Source organism: Asterias amurensis, chromosome 11, assembly GCF_032118995.1.
Source record: "Asterias amurensis chromosome 11, ASM3211899v1".
Taxonomy (NCBI): Eukaryota; Metazoa; Echinodermata; class Asteroidea; order Forcipulatida; family Asteriidae; genus Asterias; species Asterias amurensis.
This window is the reverse complement of record NC_092658.1, coordinates 2,793,518-2,810,983: the sequence shown is the minus strand read 5'-3', so window position 1 is coordinate 2,810,983 and position 17,466 is coordinate 2,793,518. Positions and strand designations below refer to the sequence as shown.

The 17,466-nt window shown below is 39.7% G+C and overlaps 1 protein-coding gene across 2 annotated transcripts in view; it reads left to right on the top strand.

Moving 5' to 3' along the window:
• LOC139943826 (forkhead box protein K2-like) overlaps positions 1–10,926 on the top strand; it is a 31,135-nt gene extending 20,209 nt beyond the window's left edge. The window contains exons 3-9 of one of the 2 annotated variants that reach the window (XM_071940658.1): positions 581–776; positions 3,447–3,560; positions 3,929–4,122; positions 5,073–5,229; positions 5,875–6,063; positions 7,161–7,326; positions 7,881–10,926. In XM_071940658.1, the coding sequence (XP_071796759.1) occupies positions 581–776; positions 3,447–3,560; positions 3,929–4,122; positions 5,073–5,229; positions 5,875–6,063; positions 7,161–7,326; positions 7,881–8,278 (1,414 nt within the window). In that variant the 3' untranslated portion in view covers positions 8,279–10,926. Of the gene's footprint in view, positions 1–580; positions 777–3,446; positions 3,561–3,928; positions 4,123–5,069; positions 5,230–5,874; positions 6,064–7,160; positions 7,327–7,880 lie in introns of both variants that reach the window. The other variant, XM_071940657.1, reaches the window with a different exon arrangement.
• The last annotated feature ends 6,540 nt before the right edge of the window (positions 10,927–17,466 follow it).

The following is a 17,466-nucleotide window of genomic DNA, read 5'->3' as shown; positions in this document are numbered from 1 at the left end:
TGTATTGTGAGTAATTACCAAACGTGTAAAATGCCTTTAACGACCTTTCTTCATGATATTAAAAGAGTAAATCAGAACATAGGTAGACATTCAACCTAAGGATGTCAAATTACTGGCTGGCCAAACAAGCTTCTCAACTCAATCTTGAAGATTGAAGCTGACAAAGAAAGCCATGGATTTGAGGACTCGTAATACAGAGTTCCCGATAGATGACATTTTTTACTTTTATAGGCAATTTAGGTTTTGCTTTTAGCTATTCAGCCAAGTGGTTTACAGACTGTCGTGCAGAAAATTTAGTCATAACACCCACGTGCTGTGTCTGATATTCAAGCACAAAAAATTGTTGCGGTTGTGGGCTTTGGGGAAACTTGTACAGGACATTATGCGAATGACCAAAATGGATTTGGTAATATAACCTAAAAGCCTGTGTCTTTGAAACCTCCCTTTTTTTTCTCCCAATTTTTTGTGTGGAAAATATAGTGTCAGCACAATTTATTTTCTCTTTAGTTATAAGAACATGTTGAAAAGAAAAAAGAATGTCAGAGTTTTATCTTATTGGTATTTCTTTTGTTCATTACAGTGCAGCGAATTCGTGTCCCACAAGCCCGCGCGGCGGCACGGGGGCAAACTCCAGAAGAAATATAACCCCTGACCTCCAAGCGGCGGCACTAGCTGCGGCCGCCGCCTCGTCAGACGACAAAGATGGCAACCACTCATCAGGCAACGACATCGGGAGTCCCAAGGAAGAATCCAAACCTCCTTACTCCTATGCACAGGTAACTGTCTCTCTCAAAATCACTCAAATTTTGTTTGTTTGGGGGGGGGGGGGGTATCAAAGGGAATTTTGGGTTTTAAGTTATTTTTACTTTGGTTCTGCGTCTATAATAATATTTTGTTTAAATGGTGCTGAATTAATTGTTGTTAAATTTGCATGGGGGAAAAAGAATCTTTTTGGTTTTTACACATACACACCGATGTGTGTTTGCACTGTATGGTCAGTACTTTGTTCTGCTGTAGAATTGCAAGAATTTAGAGACCCCAGGAAAGTAAACAAAGTATACAGTGATAACACACATCGGCGTGTATGGGTAGACACCAAAATAAACGCTGAATTAGTTTTCAGTGAGGAGAAAATAATTCGCATTTCAAATAAAATAAAATTTTTTTTCATGTGCTAAATTTTTTTTTAAAGTCCAGTATCTCTTTCAGGTCTTAAAATAAACCCACGGCACCAACAGCAACTGCCGAGGTGCCCTGTTCCTTTTGCTGTGGTGCCCTCTCTGAGGTTCAAGTTCAAATTTAAATTTTCCTCATAGAAGAAGTGCCCCCTTACCAGAAGAAAATGGCTGTGCTCATTCAAATTTGAAGTTCAAGGCCGGCTCATTGATCCACCCCTTGATTTCGGACGAGGAAATCTCACAAGTCTTAAACAATTTAGACACAATGTTATTTAAGTTTTATTTGGATGGTATTTCTTTAAAAAAGAAAACTGAAGAAAAAAAAAAAGTAGCTGTCGAAGTTGTTACAAATAGCTTTAAAAAATGTGAAAAGCGACCTTTTTCGTACTGTCATGGGTAGGTAAATGCACCCCTTGGGATAGCTAGGGGTACAAATGAATCTGCCCACAAGATGTTGTTGCACTAGTGGCTTGACAAGTACTTGAGGTCTTCTACGAAGGTAAATGCCAGGCTAGAAGAGTTACTGTGGGACTGTAAGAAAGGGGGGGAGTGCCACAACTTATTCCGTAAAAGTGTTCTGATGTTTGTCTGGGGTTACCAATAAGAAATCCTACGAGATTCTCATTTGACTTGAGGCGTAACAACTAAATTAAGTTTCCAGACAATCTTCCCTTTTCTTTTTAGCTTAAAATAGATTCAATCACCCCAACAACATTTTGAAATGAAGACTTGGGGGGGAACACCTTTGAATCGATAAGTGTTCAGTAGTGTTGTTGCATTTGACATTTGTCAATTTGCCTTCACGAGTTCAATCCTCTATCCGTTTCTTTTCCTAATCTTTGCTTTTCTATTTCTCATCTTTTCTTTCATTCATCTACACTGTATACACAAAATTCCATGTCTGTCAAAAGTGTTTTTAAACCTTGCCTTTCTTTTGACCTAAATCAATTTCCCATGTTACGCTTACATTAATTAGCAAATTGTTTATTCATTACCATTGACAGCTCATTACAGGCTATCATGTCTTTTACAGACAAGCTGCCCACTGTTAGCAAGGTCTTTGCATAATTAACAGTAATTAGCATATTATACAAATATTGACTGCTTCGAGTGCTATGGTTAAAACTATGACTCCCGAGGTGATCCCCGGAGTGTTTTATTTTCTCGAGGCGAAGCCGAGGGAAAATAGAACGCTACGGGGATCACCGAGGGAGTCATAGTTTAAACCATTGAACGAGTAAAAGCAATCAATATTTGTTTTATAACACCCCAAACATTTCTAAGCACTGTACTATTAAGTTACAGACCTGAATGCTACAATCCACGGACGATGCGAACATTCAGATTGCAAAAACTTTTACTGTGCTGCATGTAGTGTAGTGCAATCCGAAATGGTTACAGACTATTTATGTATCATCCTCGTACACGCAGCGGACGTCTGGGTACTGCATGCCGTGTGCTAGTCTTGGGACTAGCGCACGGCAAACCGATGCACTATCACACGGCCGTCGTCTAGCAAAACTAAGACATGTCATGTGACGCGCTCTAAACCATTGAACAGGCAGAATATTTGTAAGGGGTGTTATAAAACTGTTTATTCATTACCTTTGTCAGCTCATTGTACAGGCTATCATGTCGTGTACAGACAAGCAGCTCACTCTTAGTGGCATCTATGCATAATCAACAGTAATTAGCATAACTGTTTATTCATTACCTTTAACAGCTCATTGTACAGGCTATCATGTCTTGTACAGACAAGCAGCTCACTCTTAGTGGCATCTATGCATAATCAACAGTAATTAGCATAACTGTTTATTCATTACCTTTAACAGCTCATTGTACAGGCTATCATGTCTTGTACAGACAAGCAGCTCACTCTTAGTGGCATCTATGCATAATCAACAGTAATTAGCATAACTGTTTATTCATTACCTTTAACAGCTCATTGTACAGGCTATCATGTCTTGTACAGACAAGCAGCTCACTCTTAGTGGCATCTATGCATAATCAACAGTAATTAGCATAAATGTTTATTCATTACCTTTGACAGCTCATTGTACAGGCTATCATGTCTTGTACAGACAAGCAGCTCACTCTTAGTGGCATCTATGCATAATCAACAGTAATTAGCATAACTGTTTATTCATTACCTTTAACAGCTCATTGTACAGGCTATCATGTCTTGTACAGACAAGCAGCTCACTCTTAGTGGCATCTATGCATAATCAACAGTAATTAGCATAACTGTTTATTCATTACCTTTGACAGCTCATTGTACAGGCTATCATGTCTTGTACAGACAAGCAGCTCACTCTTAGTGGCATCTATGCATACATCACCAAGACATATCCCTACTACAGATCAGCTGACAAAGGATGGCAGGTCAGTAATGGTTTTTCTTCTTCTGCTTTTCAAGAAAATCTAGGGTTTTGTTAAAAATGGGACTGAGAATAACTTATAGTGATCATATCGTGACAAGGAGAATTTATGAAATGGTTAATTCCAAACCAACGTTCTGGCCAAAGTTGTAATTGAGTTATAATAAAAATAAAAATGATACTTTGCTTAAGTGAATACAAATTAATCTGTTTTTTTTGTTTCCAACTGGAACACCCCATGATTATTCGGCCTAGATAGCTCAGTTGATAGAGCACCACATGCAAGCCTAAAGGTCAAGGGTTCGAATCCCCATCCTAGGAACTTCTCTTTGTTCATTCCAAAACTTATTGCTTTGATTGTTTTTGTACTAGAATTCAATCCGGCACAACCTGTCGCTGAATCGCTACTTCATCAAGGTACCCCGATCACAGGAGGAGCCAGGTAAGGGGTCATTCTGGAGGCTGGACCCCAGCTCAGAGGCCAAGCTCATGGAGCAAGCCTACAGACGGAGGCGTCAACGTGGCGTGCCGTGTTTTAGGACACCTTTCGGCGGCGTGTCGTCAAGGTAAGATTTGAGGGCTCAGTGCAGGGAATTATGTCTCTGAGCTAGTTTTCTCTCTATCAACATTTTAAAAATTTTTATCTATTCAATTTTTTATGAAATATTGACAAACTCACAAGGCCAGGCGGCACTTTATGATGAGGGTTACCATTAACTGATTTGGGACAACGACCCAGATCAATTGCACCAGGGGCATGTTGCCACCTGCTCCTGGGGCTGAGGGTTACCCCCTTCACAGCCAGTAAGGATGTAGGCAAGGGTATTATCCACTAGGAGCCTGGTTGGTAGAGCAGAATGCAGTACCTTCCTAACATGGACGGTTCACAATACAGTCGGCCTTCCACATTTCACCCAAGAGAGGCAGTTTTATATTTTGTTATGGGTGATACTGAAAAGGATTGACAGATATTTTTGTGAGACTCAAGCTCGGAACAGTTGAACATCATTCTTTTGAGAAAAAAAAAAAGACCACCGGACTTGCCCTGTCTTGAACTTAACTGGCACAGCACTGAAATTCCTGGCCTGGTACCAGTAGCCCAGTGTAAAATTTGAGCTCTGATTGGTCTTTGTTTTCAGTGATCTCCACCCAGGGGGTGGATAAGAGCATCGGATTCAAGTTCTGGTGGTTAAGTCATTGGGATGTGGGTTTGAATCCTGGTTGTGACAACTGTGTCCTTGAGCAAGACACTTAACCATAAGGTTCTCTTTGCCCAGGGATAAAATGGGTACCAGTGAGGGCAGATATGGTTTATGTGATTGATAAGCATGGAGCGTGGTAACTCGCAGCACTGGCTGTTTACTCCCGAGGGAGTTGAGAAAGATTAAAGGTTTGTTATTGGCCCAATGGCCAGGGCACTAATGTAAAGCCCATTGAGATGGTTATTGTGAAATGCGCTATATAATAATTTGTTATTATTAAAAGTCAAACTTTGTTCAATTACTCATTGCAGTAGGTCTGCCCCAGCAAGCCCCTCGCACACAGTGCAGTACATCAGTGGTATATTCACCCCTGATAGTCTGTCAAGGGAAGGCTCACCCGCACCGACACCAACAGACTCTGGAGATCATGCTGTGCTGGACCATCAGCGATTTACTCAGGCCATGCAGGAGGTGAGTTCATAATGCCTTCATGCTTCTTGCTTGTGCGTTTCGATACAATATTTTTTGAAACAAATTCTCAGCAAGTAATTTGCAAGCGGGAGTATGAACCAGGCTCAACATAGGCTTTCAACCTCTCAGCTGATTTCAACTTTCAAAGAAGGAATAGTGCCACCAAAACTGATCATGGCTGTGTGCTTGCCAATTTTTCTAGGTTTTAAAAAGTTGTTTTAGTTGTTTTATAGACCTCTTTTGATGGTGCGCGTCAAAATGTAAACATTATCTATTGGACCAAGCTTTGGTCTGTAATACAGTAACCTATACAAGTAGAACTCAAATGGAGTGTACTTTGGGGGGGGGGGGTATTTCCAAAAGAGAACTGGAGATTAAAAACCATTTTATCTCATGTGAACTCGACACTTGGTAAAGGCTTATAAGATTTTGGCACCTTGACACCGTCGGTTTAAAGGCAGTGGACACTATTGGTAATTGTCAAAGACTAGCCTTCACAGTTGGTGTATCTCAACACATGCAAAAAATAACAAAACCATTTTTTTTTTTTTAAACCCAAATTATCTAAAAAATAAATAATAGTAATAGAAAAGCAGAACCAACAGTCAAACATTGACAATATTATTATTATTTTTTAATCTACAGCAAGTGAAGCGCAGCATCTCCAGCCCGGGTTCCCCAGTCCACCCACCACCCCCTTTCCAGCCCCCTCAATCCACAGGGTCAGCACCCCTGACCTTACCCCCACCTAACAGCCAGGCCTTACAGAATGCTCCCTTTGGACTGGCTCTACACCGTATGCCCCATGCGGCATCAGTCATCACTTCGGCCAAGGTATGTGTAAATGTTTTGTGTCGTAATTACTACCGTGTCCAAACAGACAGTTTTTGTGTGGATAACAGAAAATATGAGACATGGGGTGGGACATTTCAATGGGCCAATGGGCCAATAATTTCCAGCATTTTCACAAGCGTACAAATCGAATGCTGTGAGGGAGAACGCACCTGGTCTCCCTCGTGAACGAGAAATGCTGCGTTTCTACAAAATTACATTATATGGGATCTTTGATCGACTTCTCTAGTGCTGAGTATTCTGTTCCATAACGCCCCTTGGAATCTTTAACTTTGGGTGTTATCAAGAGGTGGAAATTATACCATTTTAATGTTCCTCCCCAGACTAACACATCGGCCCAATTTCATGGCTCTGCTTACTGTAAGCAAAGAATTTGTCAAGTGTATTTTACAGGTTGGTTAGCAGAGAGTTTTAGCTTGTACGCGAGCGTGCTCCACCTACTACTAGGCATTCTGCGCTTATTAAGCTAGCGCAGAAATTCGGCATTAGCACAGTAATTGTGGGAAGGATGGTTGCAAGTGCAGAATTTGGCAGTAAGCAGAGCCATGATTGGACCCTAATGTCATACAAAACTGAACGATACTGTACAATCTTTTTAAGTGTGGTTTAAAATAACCTTATTAAAGACACTGGACACTTTTGGTAATTGTCAAAGACTAGCCTGCACAGTTGATGTATCTCAACATATGCATAAAATAACAAACCTGTGAAAATTCGAGCTCAATCGGTCGTCGAAGTTGGGAGATTATAATGAAAGAAGAAACCACCCTTGTCACACAGCGTTGTGTGCTTTCAGATGCTTGATTTCGAGACCTCAAATTCTAAATCTGAGGTCTCGAAATCAAATTTGTGGAAAATGACTTCTTTCTTGAAAACTGCATTACTTCAGAGGAAGCCTTTCTCACGATGTTTTACACTATCAACCTCTCCCCGTTACTCGTTACCAAGAAAGGTTTTATGCTAATAATTATTTTACCAATTACCGAGTAATTACCAATAGTGTCCACTGCCAATAGTGTCCACTGCCTTTAAGTACTAACTTGCATGTCTGAAAAATGTATTGAACTTGTTTCTATCAGGCGTACACTGTACCGGCGTCGAACCCATCACCACCTGTTATCGTCCCCATGATGATGTCAGGGATTAGTAATGGCTACCCAAGCCAGCAGGCCCCTCGGGAAGAAGTGACCTCAACGGACGGAGCGACCAACCTCAAACCCATGGTTAAAGAGGAACATTTAGAAGGTTGGTAGATTCACTCTCTCATTTAGTAGTACACGGATGTGATATTTTCATTTTTAACCTGAGATCCGTTTTTGAGGACCAAACCCACCTCCCCCCCTTTCCCCCCTAAACAAAATGTCCCAGATTGCAGATTATGGCTTTTAAAACCAAAGATAAAAATGTATATGAGCAGGCTTCGCCCTCCCACGCTTTCACGCTCGCAAGTTTTCAAGCTTTGTGCTCAATGTTCAGGTCTTTTTTTAAACAGCCTATCACATCCCTGGCATTAGTTGACATGGGTAGCCTTCCTACCCCAACCAACTCCCCCCTACCTAAGCCCTGACCCACTTGCTGTAGTTTTGTCCTCAATGCACCCAGTGTACGGATCATTCATGTGGTACTGTACAACAAACATCTAGATCCAAGCTTCTTGTGTTACCGAATTTATGCTAATAGTGTTTGTTTTGTTTTTGTATTAAGCATTATATACTTATACTTATAAGACAAAATCAAACCTGGGAAGAGAAAAAAAAAAGGTGATTAATTAATATCTTGTCGATTTTTGTTGATTTCAGATGTTAAAAAGTCTCCACTCCCAAACAGTAACGTCGCTACCAACAGCAACAACGGCAGCATTCACCAGCAGCTTCATCAACAGCAGCAGCAGCAGAAACAGCAGCAGCAGCAGCAGCAGCTTCCTCCTCAGCCCAAAGGTGTCGTCATGTCAAGCCAGCCGCAGGACAGCACCCCTCACGTGGTGACGGTCGCCGGCACCTACCAGCCACCGACCAGCGTCTTCTACCGGCCGCCTCCGACCACCTCCTCCGTGTTGAGCTCCCCGCTGGTCATGCTGGCAACTTCTGCAGCCCAGTCGCCGACGAGCAGCCCCGCCAAAAGGCACATGGAGGGCATCGCGGAGGAATCTCTGGAAGATAATAGTAAACGGCTGAAAGCTGAAGTGCAGGAAGTGTGATACATAAAACATCTTTACCCCCTCCCCCCCAAAAAGAGGAAAAATATCTGATATTGGTAGGCATATTACAGCTAGTTTTATAGCGTTGCTTTCAGCACCTACACGCCCTTTCCCCCTTCCTCCTTTAATGTGTGTCAGGGTGTCCAATCTTGGACACAAGGTGGCAGCAGACTCACGAGTGGAAAAATCCATAGCAACGTTAGAATGTGTGCATGGTCAGAATGACATAAGCAATCTAAAGTTACCAAGTACAGCACCTAGCGTCTCGGGAAGTCCTTCCATTGTTTAGGCATGGCATGTTTTGTAACCAGAAGAGTTTATGAAAATGTGGTGGGGTAATTTCGGGGTTGTTCTTTTTTGCCAAGATGACGCGGCGAAGGTGCATATTTGCAGTTTACTCAATTTAAGTGTGGGGCGGGGATAAATTATACAATAACTTTGGGTTCATCAAAGTAAAATAAGGGGTTCCGTACAGAATTTTCAAAGTGAAACCCTTTTCCTGATGTGGTTTTTTTGACAATATATCTTGCTTGATCTGGGGGGGGGAAGCTTGGTTCATCATGTCTTTTGAGTGAATTTCTGCTTGGCAATGCCCTAACCTTTTGATGAACAAAGAACATTATTTTTTGTGTCTACTTGGTTGCTGAACCCCGCACCCTGGACCTATGTAAGAATGGGCACCTGACTGAATTCGAGACAAACCACCATTCACAAAGCATGTTAATCCCAACCTTCCAATGGATGTAATGATATTTTCGAATTGATAATGGGTCCCAATTGAGAATACACCGGTGCTTAATTGCACATGTCTTCATAAGAGTGTATTGGTAAAATGTTAGAACCCCTCCTGCCCCCCCCCCCTCTCAACCCTGGTATCCACACTTTAATTGAAAATTGGATGCGGCACAACATGGTACCATTGACAAAACAGCAGCCCCTTAAAGGCAGTGGACACTATTGGTAATTGTCAAAGACTAGCCTTCACAGTTCGTGTATCTCAACATATGCATAAAATAACAAAACCTGTGCAAATTTGAGCTCAATCGGTCATCGAATTTGCGAGATAATAGTGAAAGAAAAAATACCCTTGTCACACGAAGTTGTGTGCGTGTTGATTTCGAGACCTCAAGTTCTAAACTTGACGTCTCGAAATCAAATTCCTGGAACATTACTTCTTTCTTGAAAACTCTGGCACTTCAGAGGGAGCCATTTCTCACAATGTTTTATACCATCAACCTCTCCCCATAACTCGTCACTAAGAAAGGTTTTACGCTAATAATTATTTTGAGTAATTACCAATAGTGTCCACTGCCTGTAAGAGAAATCACTAGTCAGCGCCCTCAAGTGTCCAGAGTGTACAAACATGCATTTGCTGTCAAGTTTGATTTGATGTGATCTTTTTCACTTGGTTGTGAAATATTGTCAGTGTTTCATCTCAACAATGGGAGACTATCGAGGGCGCTAGGTGACACTAACCTGAATGGCAAATCCAATGTGTAAAATTATATTTGGCGCTCAGAAATTACAACCAAAAAATGGGAAAATTACCCGGTATGTCTGTTGGTCAGTGGGTCTGATGGTTGGCGTAATAAGTGGTGCATTTTAATACCACATTAATTAACGTCATGTAGTCGTCTTTTAGAGTAAAAAAAATAACCTTCCGGGTTGTACAGTAGTAATAGTTGTAGTGAATACCACACTGAATGTGTTAGGGCCTTTATTTAGCTTTGTTTTTACCGAAATTCATCTTTGACACATAGTATTAGGTGTATTAAAAAAAAAAATTATATATAATTATTGTTAATTTTTTTTTAAGTGGCTCTTGATTTATTTTGATACAGTGAAAATTGTCATTCTTTGTTTTGTCCAAAAGAAGTATTATTTCTGGGCCAAAAACTTGAGTCAGGACGTTTGAGGGGGTAAACAAAGTGAGTGCTTTTGTTATTGTACGAGTTGAAGATGTGTATAGCTTTTTGTTTTAATGGAGTCAAAGGAGTGTTCTGACTGTTTTGTATACAGGCGGAACTTTGGGAGATAATAATAGCGGACGGGAAGTGAATTTTCCGCTGAAAATAAGTATTTCTTGCTCTATTATTCATGCTGTTTACTGAGGTTATTGGAGTTATTATGTATAATAGTACAATTATCCAATAAATTGTGTTGAGAATCTCTATTTAGTTTTATATCTTAACTAACTAGTCGCTTTTGTTAATATCTTACTGTTTACTTTTAACGCAACCACAGCCTGTAATATTTACTTCGTTTGGGGCTATTTGATCCCCCCCTCGCTGTTTTAGCTTATCTAGTGCCTTGACTCCTAGAAGGACAACATAAGGGTCAAAACCCACGGTTACCAGTCTGAGTGAGCTGGTCTCAGAACCTCAATATTATATGTTTATGCACTTCTCAGAGACTAGAGGCCAAAGGTCAAGCTCGATGAACCCTACCATGCCCAAAGACGTGCGCGCTTTGTGGCTCGACAAGTTTTTAAAAAAAAACCTTGGGAAGTAGCTTGCTTGGGTGTTGCTTTTCTAGGCTGGTGATGGCGCTGTTTTTATTATTATTGGTTTTTATTATTTCTTTTTGTAAACCTGGTACATATTATCGTCAATAATCAATAAATTGCTGCAGTTGATCTTGTATTTGAAGACGTTATTTGGTCTTTCGTCGTGGCCTGTACATGTACGTGTATTAACATTACTTGAGTAAAAACAATAAATACACAATAATCCATCATTCAAAGAGAAATGGCATGGTTTTGTGCATCATCTTTTGTTTTCGTTATACAGATATTGTCGGCAATCCAGACAAACTGAATGAGATCGTGAGATATGGTTTTAGAAAATCTAAATAACAATTATTTATCGCAAAGTTTTATTTGCAGGTTTGTATTTAGTACCATGCATAGAAATAACAAATAAAACTCACAGTCGTCCATTAGTGAAATCTTAAAAGACTTCAAATGTTATGGTACTGTGTGAGAGATGATACCGATCTCAGAGTAGTCTTGAAACTTTGGTTGTTTTTCGTTTGCTTTTCTTTTTCTTCTCTTTATAAAAGGCATTATACAGGATTTGTAGAGCTGACAAAATAGTTGCAGGCAGTGTACATGAAATGAGAAACCTGTGAAAATTTGGTGTCTGGATTGCATCAGAAGAAAATAGTGACAAACTTAGCACAATTTTTAGCTTGTGAACACATTGCCCTTAATTTGAGTTGAAACGACAAAAAACAGCTGTTACGATTTGTTCAGGTTTTCAGATACAGAAAGAAATGGATTTAGATTGAACTTCATGATTACGGTAGTTAGCTTTCAAAACCAAATCAAACAATGATTTTTATCTTTACCAATCCTGTATAGCACCTTTAAAGGAACACGTTGCCTTGGATCAGACGAGGTAAAAGGAAAACCACCCAATTTCGAGCGATACTTGTGTGGATCATTATATTCTACTTTTAAAATATCTTTCTAATCATATGCATTTTACAACAAACGGTTACAAATGTTTTTCAAAGACCAACTCGACCGATCCAAGGCAATTTAATCCTTTAAACATCTCAAAATCGTTTCAGATTTACATTTCTGTTTTTTTTATTATCAGTAGCCCCTCGACTCTTGTCAGTTTTTCAACCATTCTGAAACCTTCAACTGCACGGGTTTTGCGTGGTTGCTGGACTGTGTATAGAACAATCTGTCACAAGCACATTGTGTACTTTGTGTGCGTGTTTACTGTGTAGGTGCATTCATCACATGATATGTTGCAGGTTTGCATAGTTTATTTACCTCACTCACAACCAGTGTGGATGATATTGAATGGTCAGAAAGTAGGAGGGTTGACTGTGTACTATATAGATGCACTCATCACAAGGTATCATGCTTAAAGACAGTGGACACTATTGGTAATTACTCAAAATAATTGTTAGCATAAAACCTTACTTGCTGACGAGTAATAGGGTGAGGTTGATACTTATAGTATAAAACATTGTGAGAAACGGCTCCCTATGAAGTAACATAGTTTTCGAGAAATAAGTAATTTTCAACGAATTTGATTTCAAGACCTCAGATTTAGAATTTGAGGTCTCGAAATCAACAATCTAAAAGCACACAACTTTGTGTGACAAGGGTGTTTTTTTCTTTCATTATTATCTCCCAACTTCGACGACCAATTAAGCTCAAATTTTCACAGGTTTGTTATTTTATGCATATGTTGCGATACACCAAGTGAGAAGACTGGTCTTTGACAATTACCAGTAGTGTCCAGTGTCTTTAAGGTTTGCTTATACATGTTGTTGATATCTCTCATTCACAACCACGATTGATGATATTGGATAGTCGGACAGTAGGATGGTCGACTATGTACTATGTAGCTGCATTAACCACATGATATATTTATTGTAGGCTGGCATAGCTTATCCTACAAAGCCAATTGATAATATTAGTTGACCCTTGCAGTTCTAGAGAAGTGTCTTACCAACTAGACTACCCGTAACATGGTTAAACAGACAAACTCATTACCTCTCTGATGCACACATTTTCCAACCCAGAAAGTCCGTGAAAGTTATGTTTATGTACAGAAAGGGCAACAGCTAATTTTAAAAAGCAAAACATTTATGATGACTGTTATTTAAAATCAGCCAAATGACGTCATAACTGCCGGGGATGTGTATAAACTCCTTTCTTGGTCCTTCAAGCAGCAATTGGTAACAAAAAAATCAATGCCTTATGCATGCCATCATATGTCTGGTGCCCCACCTTTTCTGATTTTTGGTTTAGCAGTATTTTGTGCTCAATGAACAACTCTGAACAGAAAGTGGCCAAAACTGAGAGAGCAGATATGTACATAAATAATTGTATGATTTATGGGATGAGCTAAAAGTGGGACAAATAGACCTCTTGCATTTAAAGTCACAAGGTTGAAAAGCGCCCTCAATGAGGTCAAATGCTTAGAGTTGTGCAATGCGCATACGCACTTGCTGCACAGTTGTACTGCTTGGCCTCAGTGATGCCGCCCATCGCAAGAGGTCTATTAATAAAATTAAAGCTGATGTACACATTGTATATAGCTGGCATTGAATTTTGCATACTGCTTACCTCATAAACATGGCTTATTCTTGAACCTGTAGTATTTTTAATTAATTGGTTAAAATGTGAATAAAAGCATTGGAAGGGAAAGCGGCAACAGCAAATTACAGTGTTTGGCATGGTGTACTTAAGCTTTGTCCGAGTACATCTTAATAACTAGTACCTACTATGGTGGCCCTAAAACGATATCACAGATTGTATTAAAGGCAGTGGACACTATTGGTAATTACTTAACAGATTATTAGCACAAAACTCTACTTGGTAACGAGTAATGGGGAGCTGTTGATAGTTTAAAACATTGTGAGAAACTGTTCTGAAGTAATCATAGTTTTCGAGAAAGAAGTAATTTTCTACGAATATGATTTTGAGACCTCAGAATATTAGACCTCGAAATCGAGCATCTGAAAGCACATAATATACCTTCGTGTGACCATGGTGTGACAAGGGTGTTTTTCTTTTGTTATTATCTTGCAACTTCGACGACCAATGGAGCTCAGTTTTTCACACGTTTGTAATTTGATGCATATGTTGACATACACAAAGTGAGAAGACTGGTCTTTGACATTTACCAAGAGTGTCCAGTGTCACATGTCTTTAAAGGCATGGACACAATTGGTAATTAACTCAAAATAATTGTTAGCATAAAAATTTACTTGGTAACGAACAATGGGGAGAGAACATTGTGGGAAATTGGCTCCCTCTGAAGTAATGTAGTTTTTGAGTAAGAAGTAATTTCTTACTAAAATATTTGAGTTAATAGGTGACCTCAGCTGAGGCCTCGAATTCAAGGCATTTGGAAGCACACAACTTGTGCAACAAGGTTTTGTCTTCTTCCATTACAGCACATTATCTCTCGCAACTTCGTCGACCACCAATTTAGTCCAATAATATTCACAGGTTTGTTATTTTTTGCATATTTTGTTGAGATACACTATAAGTAAGAATACTGGTGTTTGACAGTTTATTACCAAAGGTGTCCAGTACCTAATGACTCTTTATGAGGGGAAACCAAGCAAAAATATTTCTTAAACCAGCAATGACAAATTACATAGTTTGAAATGGTAGACTTTTGTTTCGTCCAACAAACACACTTTGTTCAATAACCTTCACACAATCATAAATGGTTGTTGAGGATGGGAAAAGCAATCGGAATATTCTTCTGGGTTTCCTGATGAACTCACCAGAGCAGAGGTGAGTTTCAAACGTTTTGCATGGCAGGGGAAAAAACCCTCAGGCAAAGACTCTGTGAGCCGTAGCAAAAACAAGGCAAAGAATGACAATAATATTATATGAGATGGATTGAGACAATAGAGCTCAATTATTATCGATAGTCCTGTCTTGTTCGTAAATGGGAAGAGGTGCCACTGTGGGTTTGTCCATTTTCGAGAACACGGCTTCGGCTCCAGATTCGGCTCGGGCGAGTTTGGCCCCGCGGTTGTCTTGACGGAAATTGCACGTGCTTTGCGTTTACGCGCGTCGTGCCCATGGCTTCGAGAGATCGAGAACGGAGCCGAAGCCGTGGACTCGAAAGGGCCTATGCAGCGGGGAATGGTTTAATGCGCACGTACACACAGTCACAACAGCCCACCTAGGAGCCTCCTTGGCGATGGGAACAAGCGATGGGTACATGCGATGGGCGGGTGTGTTGCAGCACTATGAACAAAGTTGACGTCCCTGGCATGACGTCAACAGACCAACACAGCTCCCCCAAGGTCAGTGAAGTGGCTGAGAGCGCTTACGCATGTGCACGATTTCATTCGGATCTCTAGCCTGAACGTCTGACGTCATTGCGGCCAATGCAAGGGCTGCTATCCCACGCATGCGCAGTTAGCATACATACATGCTATAAAAGGCCAAAGCATGGAAGGGAATAAGGCAAAAAGATTGAAAAATCAAACCATTTCTCCTTTGTATAGGGTGCTGGTGCTGATAAACCAACCCTCAGTTGTACGAGGTTTTGAACAATATGGGGTGTACCACTCTAATTTGCCTCCATGGGTACGGTTTGCATATCGTTCGAGAAAAATATCCGAAAATCACGACACCTTGCATACAAGCACAATTCATCGAATTCAACGTAAACTTTTACCTACGTCACTTTATTTTTTACATCTCTCTCTCTCTCTCCCTCTCTCTCTAGTCGACCGCGGTCGGAATCATGACATATTATTTGAAATAGCAGAAAAACAGTGATTTTGCTGTTGTTAATTTATTTATTTATTTATTTATTTATAATTTTGATTCCAAGCATCTACAAACCGAACAACCTCACTGTCCGAGCTAAAAGGCAGTGGACACTATTGGTAATTACTCAAAATAATTATTGCCATAAAACCTTTCTTGGTGACGAGTAATGGGGAGAGGTTGATGGTATAAAACATTGTGAGAAACGGCTCCCTCTGAAGTGCCATAGTTTTCGAGAAAGAAGTAATTTTCCACGAATTTGTTCGAGACCTCAAGTTTAGAACTTGAGGTCTCGAAATCAACCATCTAAACGCACACAACTTCGTGTTGCAAGGGGTATTTTTCTTTCATTATTATCTCACAACTTCGATGACCGATTGAGCTCAAATTTTCACAGGTTTGTCACTTTATGCATATGTTGAGATACACCAACGATGAAAGCTAGTCTTTGACAATTACCAATAGTGTCCACTGCCTTTAAAACGTACAGTGAAAGGACCATAAATAAATCATGACATAATTGGTTAATTTCTCACGGATTCGTTTGTTGTTGCAAATCTGTGTGCAACACCTTGCACGTTCACACGGCCAACCTTGCTCTATTATTCCTTGGAATTATACCCCGAAACAAAGGGCTGCCCACACATTAATTCTCATCAGAACAATACAAAGATCAATAAGCACGCGACCCTGCCTATTGTATGGCCTGGTATCAGGTACCACGCCTCTATTTATTGGTGATTATATTTTTCATGATCGATAACTGTTGAGACTAGCGCCAATCAAAGTACAATTTGTATTACGTGGGTATAAATTACTTTAGATAGCAAAGCGATGCCGATGGAAATGGATTTTGTCGAGTTTATCTCAGTATTTGGTAAGTTTTCATCGTATTTTTTATTTTAAATCTGTGTTTTGGAATCTGAATTGGGGTCAATACATCAGTGGCTTTGTGAAATAAAAGTAAATTCACTTCCAACTTGCTTTGAAAAAGTCTTCGAATTTTATGAAAAATGTATCACTACCAGACGGCTACATCAACGTTAACACCAAAATCGTGTTCTGGTAATTGTGGGTTTTTTCATTGCCTTTTTTATTTCAAACTTATTTTGGTTGTTCTAAAATGCAATTTATATATATAATATGTTATCTCAAAGTGAGGAGTGTACTTCGAATCGGGGACGGGTTTGCCCAGTACAGTTTTGTTGTTGTTGAGATATCACGGTAAATGTGGAGCAGTTATGTCCACGCACGAAGAATGGTCCAGAATTGAAATAATCTGAGAAAAGTTTTATGCATGAAACGTCACTTGCTCTTGTTTTAAATAAATATCTTTCTCATTAATTCATATCCCTCGGAAGTTATGAACGCCGAGCGCATTTTATTATTTATTTCTATATTGATGAAATGTAATATGAATTATTGTTCCTAAATAAAATTTAAAATATTCCATCTTTCAACTATTTGCACTCATAAACATTTATCTTATAATACTGCACTCATATACATCCAATATTTGGACAATATATAGGACTCCTTATTATATTATAATGATAGGAGTGGTGGAACAGAATGGGAGACGTGTGTTTCACTGTCAATGTACATCATCATTGAGCGGTAAATACAAAATAATTATTTAATTCGTTTGACAATAATAAGTGTGTTTGACGCACTGTAATGCCTCCAGTTAATACTAGCTAAATACTAGCTAAACAGCAGTATTTGTAAAAACGAGCTTGCTCTAAATTCCGATTTATTTTATGTTACAGAATAGTTTTATCAACGCGTCCAATAAAGGAAGTCGAGGATGTCCGGGATGTAACAATTAATGACAGTTCCAGAGAAATTGACCAGACACCGTACCCTGGAAATATTTACACCGTTCATTGGAAGTGATAGTTTTTTCCAGGAGAGACGCCCA